At 42.4% G+C, this 12,830-nt stretch overlaps 1 protein-coding gene across 1 annotated transcript in view; it reads right to left on the reverse strand.

The window, feature by feature from the left end:
* Nucleotides 1-12,830, reverse strand: part of TNC (tenascin C) — an 89,210-nt gene that overhangs the window by 57,701 nt on the left and 18,679 nt on the right. The window contains exons 2-3 of the mRNA XM_023531043.1: nucleotides 3,764-4,355; nucleotides 3-1,250 (exon numbers count right to left, since the gene is read on the reverse strand). Of these exons, the coding sequence (XP_023386811.1) occupies nucleotides 3-1,250; nucleotides 3,764-4,220 (1,705 nt within the window). The 5' untranslated portion in view covers nucleotides 4,221-4,355. The remainder of the gene's footprint in view (nucleotides 1-2; nucleotides 1,251-3,763; nucleotides 4,356-12,830) is intronic.

Here is a 12,830-nt window from a genome sequence, read left to right on the forward strand (position 1 = left end):
GCCGTAACAGTCGCTGGGACACCTTTGCTCCTTGCAGTCTTTGCCCATGAAGCCTTCGTGGCACACACACTGCCCATTCACACAGCGGCCCTGGCCATGGCAGTCACTGGGACAGGCGAGTTCTGCACAGTCGGGGCCAGCGAAGCCGTCTTCACACATGCACTGCCCGTCCACACAGCGGCCGCGGTGGCTGCAGTCCTTGGGGCATCGCAGATCCCGGCAGTCTTCACCCATGTAGCCGTCGTCACAGATGCACATGCCGTTGACGCAGCGGCCGTGCTGGTGACAGTCATTGGGACAGCTCATTTCACTGCAATCGTAGCCCTGGAAGCCTTGTTCACACACACATTTCCCCTTGATGCAGCGGCCCCGGCTGTTACAGTCGTTGGGGCACCGCAGCTGGCTGCAGTCCTCCCCCGTGTAGCCCTCGTCACACACGCACTGCCCGTTGACACAGTGGCCGTGGCCGCTACAGCCATTGGGACATCTGAGCTCACTGCAGTCAGCTCCCGTGAAGCCGTCGTCACACTCACACTGCCCGTCGATGCAGCGGCCGTGGTTGTGACAGTCTGCGGGACACCTCTTCTCGCTGCAGTCCGCACCTGTGAAGCCCACATCGCATACGCACTGCCCCTGCTCGCACCGGCCCTGGCTGTTGCAGGCATTCGGGCAGGTGAGCTGGCTACAGTCTTCTCCCGTGAAGCCTTCTTCACAGTAGCAGGTGCCGTTGACGCAGCGGCCCCGGTCGAAACAGTCATTGGGGCAGATGAGCTCGCCACAGTCTTCGCCCGTGAATCCCTCGTCGCACACACACTCGTTCTCCACACACCGCCCGCGGTTGTAGCAGTTGTGGAGGCAGAGCGGCTCATTGCAGTCGTCGCCTGCAAAGCCATCGTGGCACACGCACCGGCCGTCCACGCACCTGCCGTGTTCTTTGCTGCAGGGCACCGGGCAGATCTCCTGGCTGCAGTCAGCCCCGGTGTAGCCTTCGAAGCAGACGCAGACCCCATTCACGCACTTGCCCTGGTCATTGCAGTCGCTGGGACAGGCCAGCTGGCTGCAGTCTTCCCCGGTGAAGCCCTCGTCGCAGATGCACTGCCCATCGAGGCACTGGCCTCGCAGGTGACAGTTGCTTGGACATTCGGGCTCAGAGCAGTTGGGGCCTTTCCAGCCAGGTTCACAGACACAGCCACATCCCTCAGTGCTGAAGTTGCCCCGGCCGCTGCAGAAGGGTCTGGTGTCCAGGCGGCCTGTGGCGAAGAGAACAGAGGCTCTCAGCTGAGCACAGCAGCCTGATTTCTCAATTTCTACCCGCCAAACCCATATTCAAATTCAGCCAGAGCACCGTTGCACCCTTGGGCCCCACTTGGCTTAAAAACTAGTGCTTAGTGTGTGAAATCAGAGGGGACTCACAACTAATTATACTAGGTAGGGATTGTTAATCTGTACTCTCTGAAACTGTAGACTTCTATGCAAAGATAGTATGTATGCGTGCATGTGGGTGTGTGTGTTTCCACCCCTGGAGAGAGGATCCATAATTCTCATCAAATTTTCATGTAGTTCCATAAGCCCAATGATTACAGATCACTACTTTGTGGAATGCTTTACACTGGGCTGTGTTGCTACTTTAGCGCCTAGCCAAGGTCAAGCACAAAAGAGTTGTCCGAGAAATAATTGTTGAACTGAACCCTATTCTGACTCTGACTCAATAGCTGTGTTGCATTAGGGAAGGGACTGAGATGCTCTGGAGCTCAGTTTCTTGGTGGGTCAAGTGGGACCCCCCAGCCGACTTCTCTGGGGTGTATCGGGGTGAAACGAGGACATTAAGAGCTGACCATTGTGCTCATTGTGCTGATCTCACTCAGAGATTTTTGGGTTGACTCAAGTCGGTATATAGGTCTACGTGACCAAAACTTTCTTTTTCCATAACCGAAATGAGGCAAAGGAATGGCTTTCTAATTCTGTTAGGACAACCTGCAATTTGGCTCTGCCCCCACAAAACGTAGGCACCTCTATCCTTCTTTCCTGTCTTTCCTGCAGTCTGCAGTGGTGAGTGGGTCTGAGGAATGCGTGGTCAGCACTGACATGACTTCTGCTCTTTAAAGTCTATTTAATGTCTTAACTTGCAGGGGTAACTGGCATGGTCTCCATGGAGCCCAAGGAGAAGAAACAAAGCTCACTCCATTTTCTCTGAATCTAAATATAGTCGTATTGATATGTTTGATCCCCTCTCTGACAGCAGGAAAGATGGTGATGAAAAAAAAAAGCTTGGTTTGAAAAGTGAAAATCTTGACCTATGCAATGTAGTATGGTAGCCAGTGGACACATGTGGCTATTATGCAACTAAATTGTGGCTAGTTTGTTTTGAGATGTGCTTAAGTATAAAATACACGTCAGATTTCAAAGGCTTGGTGCAAAAGAAAAGTATGTAAAATATCCATGAATAATTTCTATATTGATTCCAGGCTGAAATATGAATATTTTGGTTCTACTGGGTTAAATAAAATAGAAGGTTAAAATTATTCTTACCCATACCTTTTTTATTTCTTTAAGGTGACTATTGGAAAATCTAAGGTTACTTATATGGCTCACATTATATTCCTATTGCATAGCACTGCTCTAAACAATGATTTCAAACCATTCTTTAGAATTAATCCTATTGTGTAAAGTCCCATCTGCATTTTGCTGGGGAGTTGACAGAAGTGGAAGATAAGATAATTTATTCATAAAGAAAACTTTTTTTTTTTTTTTTTGCCTTAGAATCTTACAGCATGTTCTATTTTAGTACTCTCCACTTATGGCGATTAAGTCTATGCTTAAATTAATTTGCCCAAGTAATTTCTGGTAATTTTTTCTGAGTGGTAGAAATAGAGATTTTCATTTCCGATCTGAAGCCGTCGAAACACCTATAGTTCTACCGACTTTAGGGAATGGAGATGAAGACATAATTCCCAAATGGCAAAATTCCTTAAAAAAGCATGCAGGCATGTATTGCTAGGAGGCTGGGAGTTCTGGAGACACACAGACAATGCTCAAGGCGCCTATCTCTCATTATCCTTTGTGTCATCTTGTGCCAGCTGGCTAACTTCTTTTGAGTCTCAGTTCTTAGATCTGTAGAATGGTCGTATTTGATCTTATCTGCAAGGGCTGTTGGGAGGATTAAATGAGATAATGAACGACAGTGCCTGGCACATGAAAGAGCTCAGCCCATTGGTTGTGATTGTCATTGCTGTTGTGCAGCTGGAACGGTTTTTCCAAACCCCACAGACTTTGCACCACCGTAGGCAGCACTGTGCCTTTGTAAGAACACCGGGGTATAGAATACTGTGGCCCCTCATTGCAGACCTGAGGCACCCCATCCTACTTCTGGGCCTTTGTTTTCCTATTTGTCCAATGAAGTAACATGGCTATATTTCAGAATGTGACCTGTGGGTCAGGAATTTCATAATGTGCTCATAGGTTTCAGGGTCGAGAATGGGTAGATTTCAGGGTCAAATAAATTTTAGAAACTAGTTATTAAAGTGAAATAGAGTTTTTTTGAAACAAGACTTCTCAAAGGCCTGCAAATTCCTCTATGAAACATTTGTCACCTAGAGCGGAATAGAGATGGTTACAGTCTCCACATTGATTTGACCATAAAATCTCTTTTTAATGAACCCCTTGTGAGGCTAGCTCCCCAGGGAACCCACTTCGATGGATCCTACCATGCTCATCATTTCTCCCATTTGTACAGTGAAGGGCTGTGCCAGTCACCAGCTCGTACCTTCGGCAGGCTGCAGACAGCAGCCCGCTCCCATGGTGCACTGTTCCCGCAGGGAAGACACCAGGCTCTCCAGCTCCTCCAGTCTGCTCAGAAGCTCCTTGATGTCAGGAGCAGCGGCACAGCCACAGGCACGGCGGGGGATGTTGATGCGATGTGTGAAGACGATCTGGTTCTCCCCATCCACGGTGTGCTCCTGGAAGCTTTCGCTGGGCTCCGATGGTGGGGCCAGGTCTTTCTCCCCACTGGCTGACTCCAGATCCACTGAGCACTGGGACCCCACAGGCAGCTTAATGTTGTAGACGTGGTTAAACACCACTGGCTGGTTTTCCTCTGGCAGGGTGACATTCACCCCACTCTGTCGCTTGTGCCGAATGACTTTCTTGAGGACCCCACCTTCAGAAGGGAGAGTGAGCAAAGCTAGGCAGATGCCTGCCAACAGCCGAGTCACAGCCCTCATGGTGGAGGTGAGTGGGCTGGATATTTCTGGGCTTCTAGGATCCTCGGTATCTCACTCTCAGGCAGAATTGGGGATTTGGGAGCCCAGAGTTGAAACCAAGTCAGTTGTTATTGATCTTCTTGATGGAATTCTCTTCTATAAATAAAGAAAACCAACAGGCTTATTAATATTTACTAATTGAATCTATCGAATATCTGAAATTCCGAGTGAATTTTTATTTTATATCTCCTATGTTTGAAACTCTACTGATATTCCTTCAATATTCACTAGAGTGTAGCTATGCAATCATCTCTAAAGGAGTAACAGGATTAGATATAGAGGCTGGAGGAGAATATGCTATTGTGAAGCAGTTCTTACTCTGCTAAGTTGTCTTAGTCATCCGTGGTATGGCTGTTCACTTGAGTGGGATATGAAGTAGCAGAGGGAAGGGGTATTGTCAAAGGTGGTTGTGATATTACTGAGTAAAGACGAGAAGACATGATTAATCTTTAGGTGGTTATAATATTAATTAAAATATGCCTTGGAAGCATGTGAGAAAAATCTATATTACTTATGGTACTAAGTAATTTATAGTCCTCTTTAGTTAATTAGGAATAATTTGAATATAGTTCAAGACAATAATTGAGAGCTATTTGGTTTTCAATCAGTCATTTCACACATTGACATTTTCTTATGTCCATGCTGTTCTTACACTTGGACTTTCTAAGTTGGCTATTTATGTCAACTAGATGTGGTGTTTAGATTGCTTATCCTATAAGAGGGTTTCTAACTTTTTTTTTCCAGGAAGATCTTATTCCAATGATAGAATGCATGAACATCATTTCCTCCATGACGACAGAAAGTCTTTGCAAAACCTAGAGAGGGATTGTGGCAGGGAAAATTGAACCAAGAAGTATTTCTGTAAGATCGAGAAGGGGTCTGGGACTTAGGATATATTGGCTGTGCATTTAATCGAGAACTATCCATACCACATCCTAATTATATTCATATTTGATATTTTACCAACTATCCATTGTAATATCTACTTAGGCCTTTTATCCTCTAGTTAGGCAAAAAACAAAATAAAACAAAACAAAAAAACACACAAACACCAAAAACTAAGACAAAAAGAGAAACAATAAACTTCTTCTGAGTATGCTTTCTCATTCAAATTAGTTTCCTAAAAAAGAATTTGTGGATCTGTGATGTAGGCAAGCCTGCTGAATGAAAATTATTATGAAGAAGAGAACTTGGCAAACTCGCCTCTCTTAAACCAGTGTAGCCCATCTGATTTGTTTACTGGACACCCATTTACTGATTGCATACTCTATTGCCGTTGCTTTAACTTTTTTTGCCTTCCACAAAATCCTTCCTTCCCACCCTCTCCCCATCAATTCTGTGTGTGTGTGTTTTTTTGTTTTGTTTTGTTTTTTAATGAGAAAAGGCCATGGGCCAAGTTCGAAATGCTTTTGGACTATTACCCAGCACTTTTGTGTGTGCTGCTAAATGACTTACATTTCCATCTAAAAGGCCACTAGAGTTGCTGGTTGAGACTCTAAGCAATGAGTCTAGGGTAATAATGACTGGAGTATGGGTCGAATGAGGATTTTTCACTGTGCATGTAAGAGACGTGCATTGGCACAGCCAAATGCTGCATTGTTTAGAGGAAAGAAATGAGATTCTTGAGGGCTGTGTATTTCCTGTTGGCTCATGGTGGTCTGAGGGCAAGTGGATGTTTTTGTACTTTGGGAAAGACCTACTATAGCTTCTGTAAGGTATAAAATGCCTCCGTTTTGGAATTAGACACACCTGGGTTCAAATGCCACTGACTAGCTCTGTGACTCGGGCACACCATTTATCCTCTCTAAACCAGAACTTTATTTGTAAAATGATGGTCAAAATCCTTCCTCTGGGAATTATTAGCCAACATGCTGTCAGGCCCATAGTAGGCATACATTAAAACTCAGATGCAATTCTGTTGCACTCCTAGGAACAAAGCCTAGCCCAAGTCCAGAACAACAGCTTCCTTTTGCTTAAGCTTGTCTTCCTCACTGAATCCTGTCTTAAATTCAGCAGTGACTCGAATCTAGATTAAAGAAGTGCTATAGAAATCACTTATGGGAGAGGTAGCAAATCTTATGAAGATAAATGTATTAGAACTGGAAATATTTACGCCAAAGAGGCAAAAGATAGGAAGCAAAGAATAATCTTTAAGAATGTAAAATATTCTCTTTCAGACAACTGTCTGGTTAATGTCCTCTTTGAGGACAGACCTAGGGAAAATGACTGCAGACTGCGGTTTGTGATATTTAGGTTAGACACAAAGGATCATGTTTTGACAGCAGGGCTTTTCAAATTTGATAATGAATAACTTATTCTATAGGGACTCTGTAAAAAGCACAAGCAGATTCTTATCTTTATATGAAGTGATAAAGCAATGCAAAGTCTGGAAAATATCTTGTAGGAGGAAGGAGCATTGACCTGTGTGTGTTCATCCTGTCGGTGAGAAAGCCAAGGTTGAGAGAGACAGGATCGAGATCAATAAATCCTGGGGAAGCAGGAGCTGGTTTGTCCCTGGTGGTCCCGATGGACAGAAAAAGCACCAATGTGTGTGGGTGTCGGAGATGCAGAGGAGGGTTGGTAAGAGAAGGAAAATTTCAGCACAAGAGAATTTTTTCTCTAGTTGGAACTATCCAATTAAAAGGGCTTCTTTGAGAATGTAGCAAGCTCCAAGGTGCTGGAATAGTGGTGAAGCGATACAATGGTGTTGAAGAGCACAGGTTTATAGACACACATTGTCTTGGTTTTGAGTCACTGTCCCACCACTTCTTCTTCCTTGAGGGAGGTCATACCTACTACCGCAAGCCAGAATCACGTTGTCAATAAAATGTGATATGAGTGTCTGCACAGGACTGTTGTGAAAAATGTATGAGATAGTGTGTGTAATGGGAATGGTATAGTCTTTGGCAGCAGCAGGAGCCCAAAAAAGGGAAGCTTTGTAGTAAACAATATGAATTTCACTTAATATTTTTTCCAGGATTTTCTTCCGCTTAACTCTTGAAAACTACCTTGGCATACGCAAGTCTGTTTTTTAAAGCAAGGATGAGAGTTCTGCAGTAAAGTGGAGACTTCTCTCAGAGTTCCCAGGCAAATATGTCTTGGGAGATCTCTCAGTCTCTCTCTGTCTCTCTGTCTCTGTCTCTGTCTCTCTCTCCATTTTCCTACCTACCTATATTTTATGGTGAAATTAAAGAATCTGGTGAGTCAATGTTCGCAAAGAAAGGCAACAGAAAGAGCCTTTGGACTGGCTTAATACATAGACTGTTGGGGTTTACGTATCCAGGACAAAGTGGCTATTTCAAGGCCATGCATGTTGCCTTGCTCTGCACCCTGTCTCAGCATGTATGCTGAATGCACAAAAATTCACATGTGGACCAGACTTTGCTTTCTATCTTTATCAAAATAAAATTTTAGAGCCAATGAATTGCTGTGAATTGTTTTTATGAGACTCTTTAGGTATCTCCTTTCCCATTAACTTATCAAAATATAATTAATCTAGAGAAAAAAGTCTACCATAAAGATTTCCCGAGAGAGAAGAGGTAGAAAACTTTCAATTCATTGCTCTAGAGCTGGCTGTCTAAAGTTATCCACTAGCCACAAGTGGTTTATTAAAATTAAAATGAATTAAAATTAAATATAATTAAAAATTTCATCCTCGGTTGTACTACTCACAATTTCAAGTGCTTAATAGTGACATGGCTAGTGTTTATATGACCAGACAGAGCAGATAAAGAACATTTCCATCATTGCAGGAAGATTATTGAATAGTAGTGGCTTAGAGGGCTGCTTCATGATATTAAGTCCATGGTACAAATGAAGGAACTGAGTCAAGAAGGTCAAAGAGAGTCTATAAGAAAGTTATATTGTTAAGTCTCTCATCTAACGAAAATGGGCGAATACCTCAGGCACAGATGCTAGGAAACTAGGGAGTTCTTTTCAGTAACTCACCTAAACACAAGCAAATATTTATGTGCATCATAATTTTCATATCTTGCATGTTCGAAAACCTCCAGGTATAAAGGAGGAATGGTCTTTATGACCAGTGTCCTCTTCTGAGCTGAAGGAACATCTGCCTTGCCCCAGCTCAGCATCCTTTTCCCCCGCCCTATCCTTGGCATAGGAAATTGTTTCTTATTTCTCTCTCTGTACAACTTAGAGCCTCAAGTTCTTCACAAGATTTTTCTCCTCAAATCAAATCAAAAATAAGCTGCTCCGGAAACCACTTTGGTGACACCTAACACCATGCTCTGCCTCACCCTTCTCTTGGGAGCTGGTAAAACTTGTCAAAGATAACTCATGATTCTCCTTCTTCTGTTGACTCTGCACTACTCTGGTCTAGAGTTTTTGAAGGAATTCAGTCCATTTCCTTCGGCAGTCTAATCAATTCTGTCGATGAAGCAGCTGGATGTGGGAGAAACAGCCTGGTCCTTGGAGACAAATAGACCTGTGTTAGAATCTAACTTTTCCACTTAGTAGTTGCTACCTATGGACATTCACTCTCCTCCTCTGAGTCTCGTTTATACATATGTCTATCACAGTGTTGTAGGATGATGAAATAAAATGAGAAGATGCATATTAAACTACTAGCAGAGTGCCTGACACATAGTAGGTGCTTAATAGATGGTCACTGTATTGTTACAGAAGTAACAATAATAATGCTGGTCAATCAGAGAAAAGATCAGAAAGGAAATTGTGCATCTAGAAGGGATGGGAGAAGCAGGAAGATGCATCATGACTATAATAATAATCTAATAGGTATAAAAAGGATTGACCGACCTAAGTCTATCAATGTTCAAAATGGAGGGAGGCTACATTCTTTAGAAGTGCTCAAGAAAGACACCTCTAAGGAGATGGTATCTAAGATGGATCTGAAGAATGGGTGGGATTCTAAAGAGTGGATGGATACAACTGTAGGAGGTGGTAGAATTTGAAGCCTACAGAAGACTAGCAAGATGGAACAGCATGAGAAAAGGCAATGTAGTTAGAATGCATGGGAAGAAGGTGAGAGTAAGAACAGCAACTTCCCTTTGTAGCTGCCTGAGGGAGGCAAAGGTAGAGTAACACGTATGGATACTGAAGATTGACTTCTACTTGGGTAGAAAGTACATCGAGGAGGGTGGGAAGGAGAGAGCAAACGAAGTTGGTAGAACCATAGTGAGGAGGGGATTAAGGGCGGGTGTGAAAAGCAGTTACTGAGCCCAGTAAGCATCACTGTATCTCTCTAAGGCTAGGTGTCTAAGTGCTCACAGTGTCATCTGCTGCGAAACACATAGGCTTCTGTATTTAGTCTCTTGGTCTCCAAATACCTGGCACATTTGTGGCATGTATTCTCTATAAAAAAAAAAAAATTAAAACAATGGTCCTAAAGGCTTTATTTCTTTGGAGGAGGGAGTGGGTTAAAATATTAGGACTTCATTACTGATGAAAGGTAAGTCTTAATTCTTATTTCAATTATTTTGGTATTAGATATCACCAGTACAGGATGATTCTCCAGATTTTGGTATTAGAGATTTTTATTCAGAACGTTACTCTGAAGTAACATTCCATTTAGGGCAGGGAAACCATAGTCAATATCATGGCAGCTATGTCCCAAGGGCTTTTTGGTTAATAATAATACTTTAAGTGCCTCTCGGCTTATTATCAAATCTTTCTCTTTTGCTTTTCCCCAGTAGAGCTGTTTAGTAGCTAATCTTTTGGAAAGAGCATGGAATAAACTAAGAGTTATTTTTAAGCACCGCAACACAGGACAATGACCATTGCTAGTTGAAGGAATCAACAATCTTCAGATTTTTCCTTAGTCACAGTTGGAGAATAAACAATTTCATTTTTAGATAAAGATAAGGATTTCAGCTGGCTGGAGTCATATTTCAGAATTAGTTACTTGTGACTTTATTTTTAGTAGCTCAAAGTGTATATTTATCTTGTTGACTTAGGCGTGTACGTGAAATATCCTAAGTTTGGGGGAACAAGGAGGATTCTCACTGCTTAGCAATTCACATGAATTTCTTTCCACATCATTTTGGCAACCCATGAGACAGCTCACACCAAGAGAATTTTATTGTGCACAGTCAATTAAGCACGGGGTTGCTTACATGGGCGTTCTTAAAGGTTCTAGGAATTCCTCACCCCTTGTACTTCCCAACATTCATAAATTCCTTCTTATAATGTGTCAAGAAGAGACAGGAGCCAGGAAAGAGCCTTAAGTGTGGATTTTTTTTTCCAAGGACATCTGATTTTTATAGCTGAGTGAGTCCAGCACAACCTGGGTCTTAAAAGAATTGAAAAAACTCTGATTGCCAAACCAAAGCCCTTCCAAGCCCTAAGTGTTTGAATTCCAGCACCGAAAAGCATTTATCCATCTAGGTAGCACAGTGGCTTAACTGCTGCCCAGTAAGGATGCTAGTGGAGCCAACAATCATCTCAGAACAGATTTATTTTAAAAATCATTCATTCTTGCATTCAACAGAGATGAGTTCAGTGAGTGCTAAGACCAGACTATGGGATAACCTAAGGCATAGCAAGATATTCCAGAGACCAATGATGGATAGTAGTTGCCCTTAATGAGTCCAGTAAATGAAACAGACACGTAAATAGATATTTATAGAGAAGAATGATAAATGTTACAATTGACAAATACCCAAGCAGACTTTGTGCGCTGTTTGAGAATATCTGCTCTAGAATCAATCAAATACTATCAGATCCTGGTTCTGCCATTTGCTTTTAGTTTGAACCATATGGAATTGTCATTTTTATAGGTAAAAATGGTTGGATAGGGGCAACTTTATATGGCTCCATCTAGTAGCTATGACCTTAGATATATAACGTTGCCTTTCTGAACCTCAATTTTCTTGTTTGTAAAATGGCAATAATAATATCAACCCTACAATGAAATTCTTTCAACTGCAAATAGGAGAAAATGAGATAATACATAGAAATGCTTAAGATAGTGCCTAACAAGAGGGCGATCTCAGTAACTGGTGTGTTACTGAGTTGTTATTGTGTGAGGATTTGTGTCTTTTGTTTGGAGAAGGCAGTTATTGAAGGCAAGTCTCTGAAGGATGAAGAATTCATACGAGAATTATGGGGGTGGCCCTGCCTGTTCAATGTTGCTTCCAGGGAAGCATATAATTTTTCGTTTTTCAGCTTGTCAATTGACAAGGATACTCTGAAATCCTTAAGAGAGTAAGGAGGCTGCGGCTACAGTCCTGGTTTTCCTTCTAGCCTATCTATTCTAATTCGGTAGCAAGAAAATCAAGTCCATGGGCCTGGGGTGGAGTTCTTTTCTGGGACGTTAGTACCCTGGCCAAGAGGCAGGGCTGCTACTGGATCGGTTGTCCATGCTGCTCAGCCAGGCCTTTCTCCAGAACAGGCTGCCTGTGGTTTAGTCTTCCAAGACATTGCTCCTGACGGGAAATGTTTGGCTCAGCTTTTCAGCACTTTCCATAGACACAGACAGATACCAGATTATAGAATCAAAATCAGACTCGAGCAGGGCTTAGAATCAACTATAGAGTCCAAGAGTGGCAAATCTGTGGCACCCACACACAGGTCTCTAGCGTACGTGGCAGATATTGATAATCCATACCAACACACTTCTATGGAGCCTCCCTTCAGTACTGGTATGAGTACATCACTCCAAGCAGCCATATCTGATTCCTCAGAGATAGTACATGACATGAAAGAGAAGAGCGTAACGGAAACGACCAGAGAGGGCCACCAGCGAATTAGTGGTAAAGCTGATATTAAACTCATAGGTCCTGCCTCTTGATCAAGACATTTGATTATCTCTTTTCTCAGATCACTGGGAGGGCTTCAAAATTAAATGCATAGGAAAGACTTCTAGTAATTCCTAGTCCGAGGTCAATGTAATGATCCCAGAGAGAAATACGAACAATGGGATCTCAGAGACCATCTGTATTAAGAAATTTTCCAGATTTCTTGGTCCCATGTGTTTCTTCATTTTTTCTATTCATGCATGCATGCATCCATCTAACTATTGATCTTTTCAGTACATCTTTATTAAATACCGACCATGTGTCAAGCCCAGAGTTAAGTATGAGGGATATAACAACAGTAAAGATAGGCATGTTCGCTATGATCATAGAACTTGCAATTTCCTCCTGAAAACTCACAAAATGCAATTGATTTTAAATCCATGTACTGTGGATTTAATATTTGTGATGTTCTTAAGTGTCACTGTAGATCGAGAACATAGTACACACTCTCAAGCCAGTAGCAAGAGTAAAAATCCTAAGATCTTTTCAAAAGCTACTTATTTTTTACTTATTATGTGCTGCACGACGAGTTGGGTGCTGAGGAGACTAGGTAGAGTGAGAACCTACCTGTGTTTCCAGAAATCTTAGAAACTAGAAGAACATACATAAGCAAGTTTCAGAAGCAGCACTGGTTTGAATGACCAGAGCCTGTGCTAAACATTTTAAATACTTAATTTCAAATTCTCAAAAAATGATTTAAGGCAGTATCTTTATTCTCATTTTGCAGAGGTGGAAACTGAGGCATAGAATAATTAAGTGTCTAGTGCAAGTTCAGGTATCTATTAAGTAGTAGGGT

Source organism: Pteropus vampyrus, unplaced genomic scaffold (genome assembly GCF_000151845.1).
Source record: "Pteropus vampyrus isolate Shadow unplaced genomic scaffold, Pvam_2.0 Scaffold61, whole genome shotgun sequence".
Classification (NCBI taxonomy): Eukaryota; Metazoa; Chordata; class Mammalia; order Chiroptera; family Pteropodidae; genus Pteropus; species Pteropus vampyrus.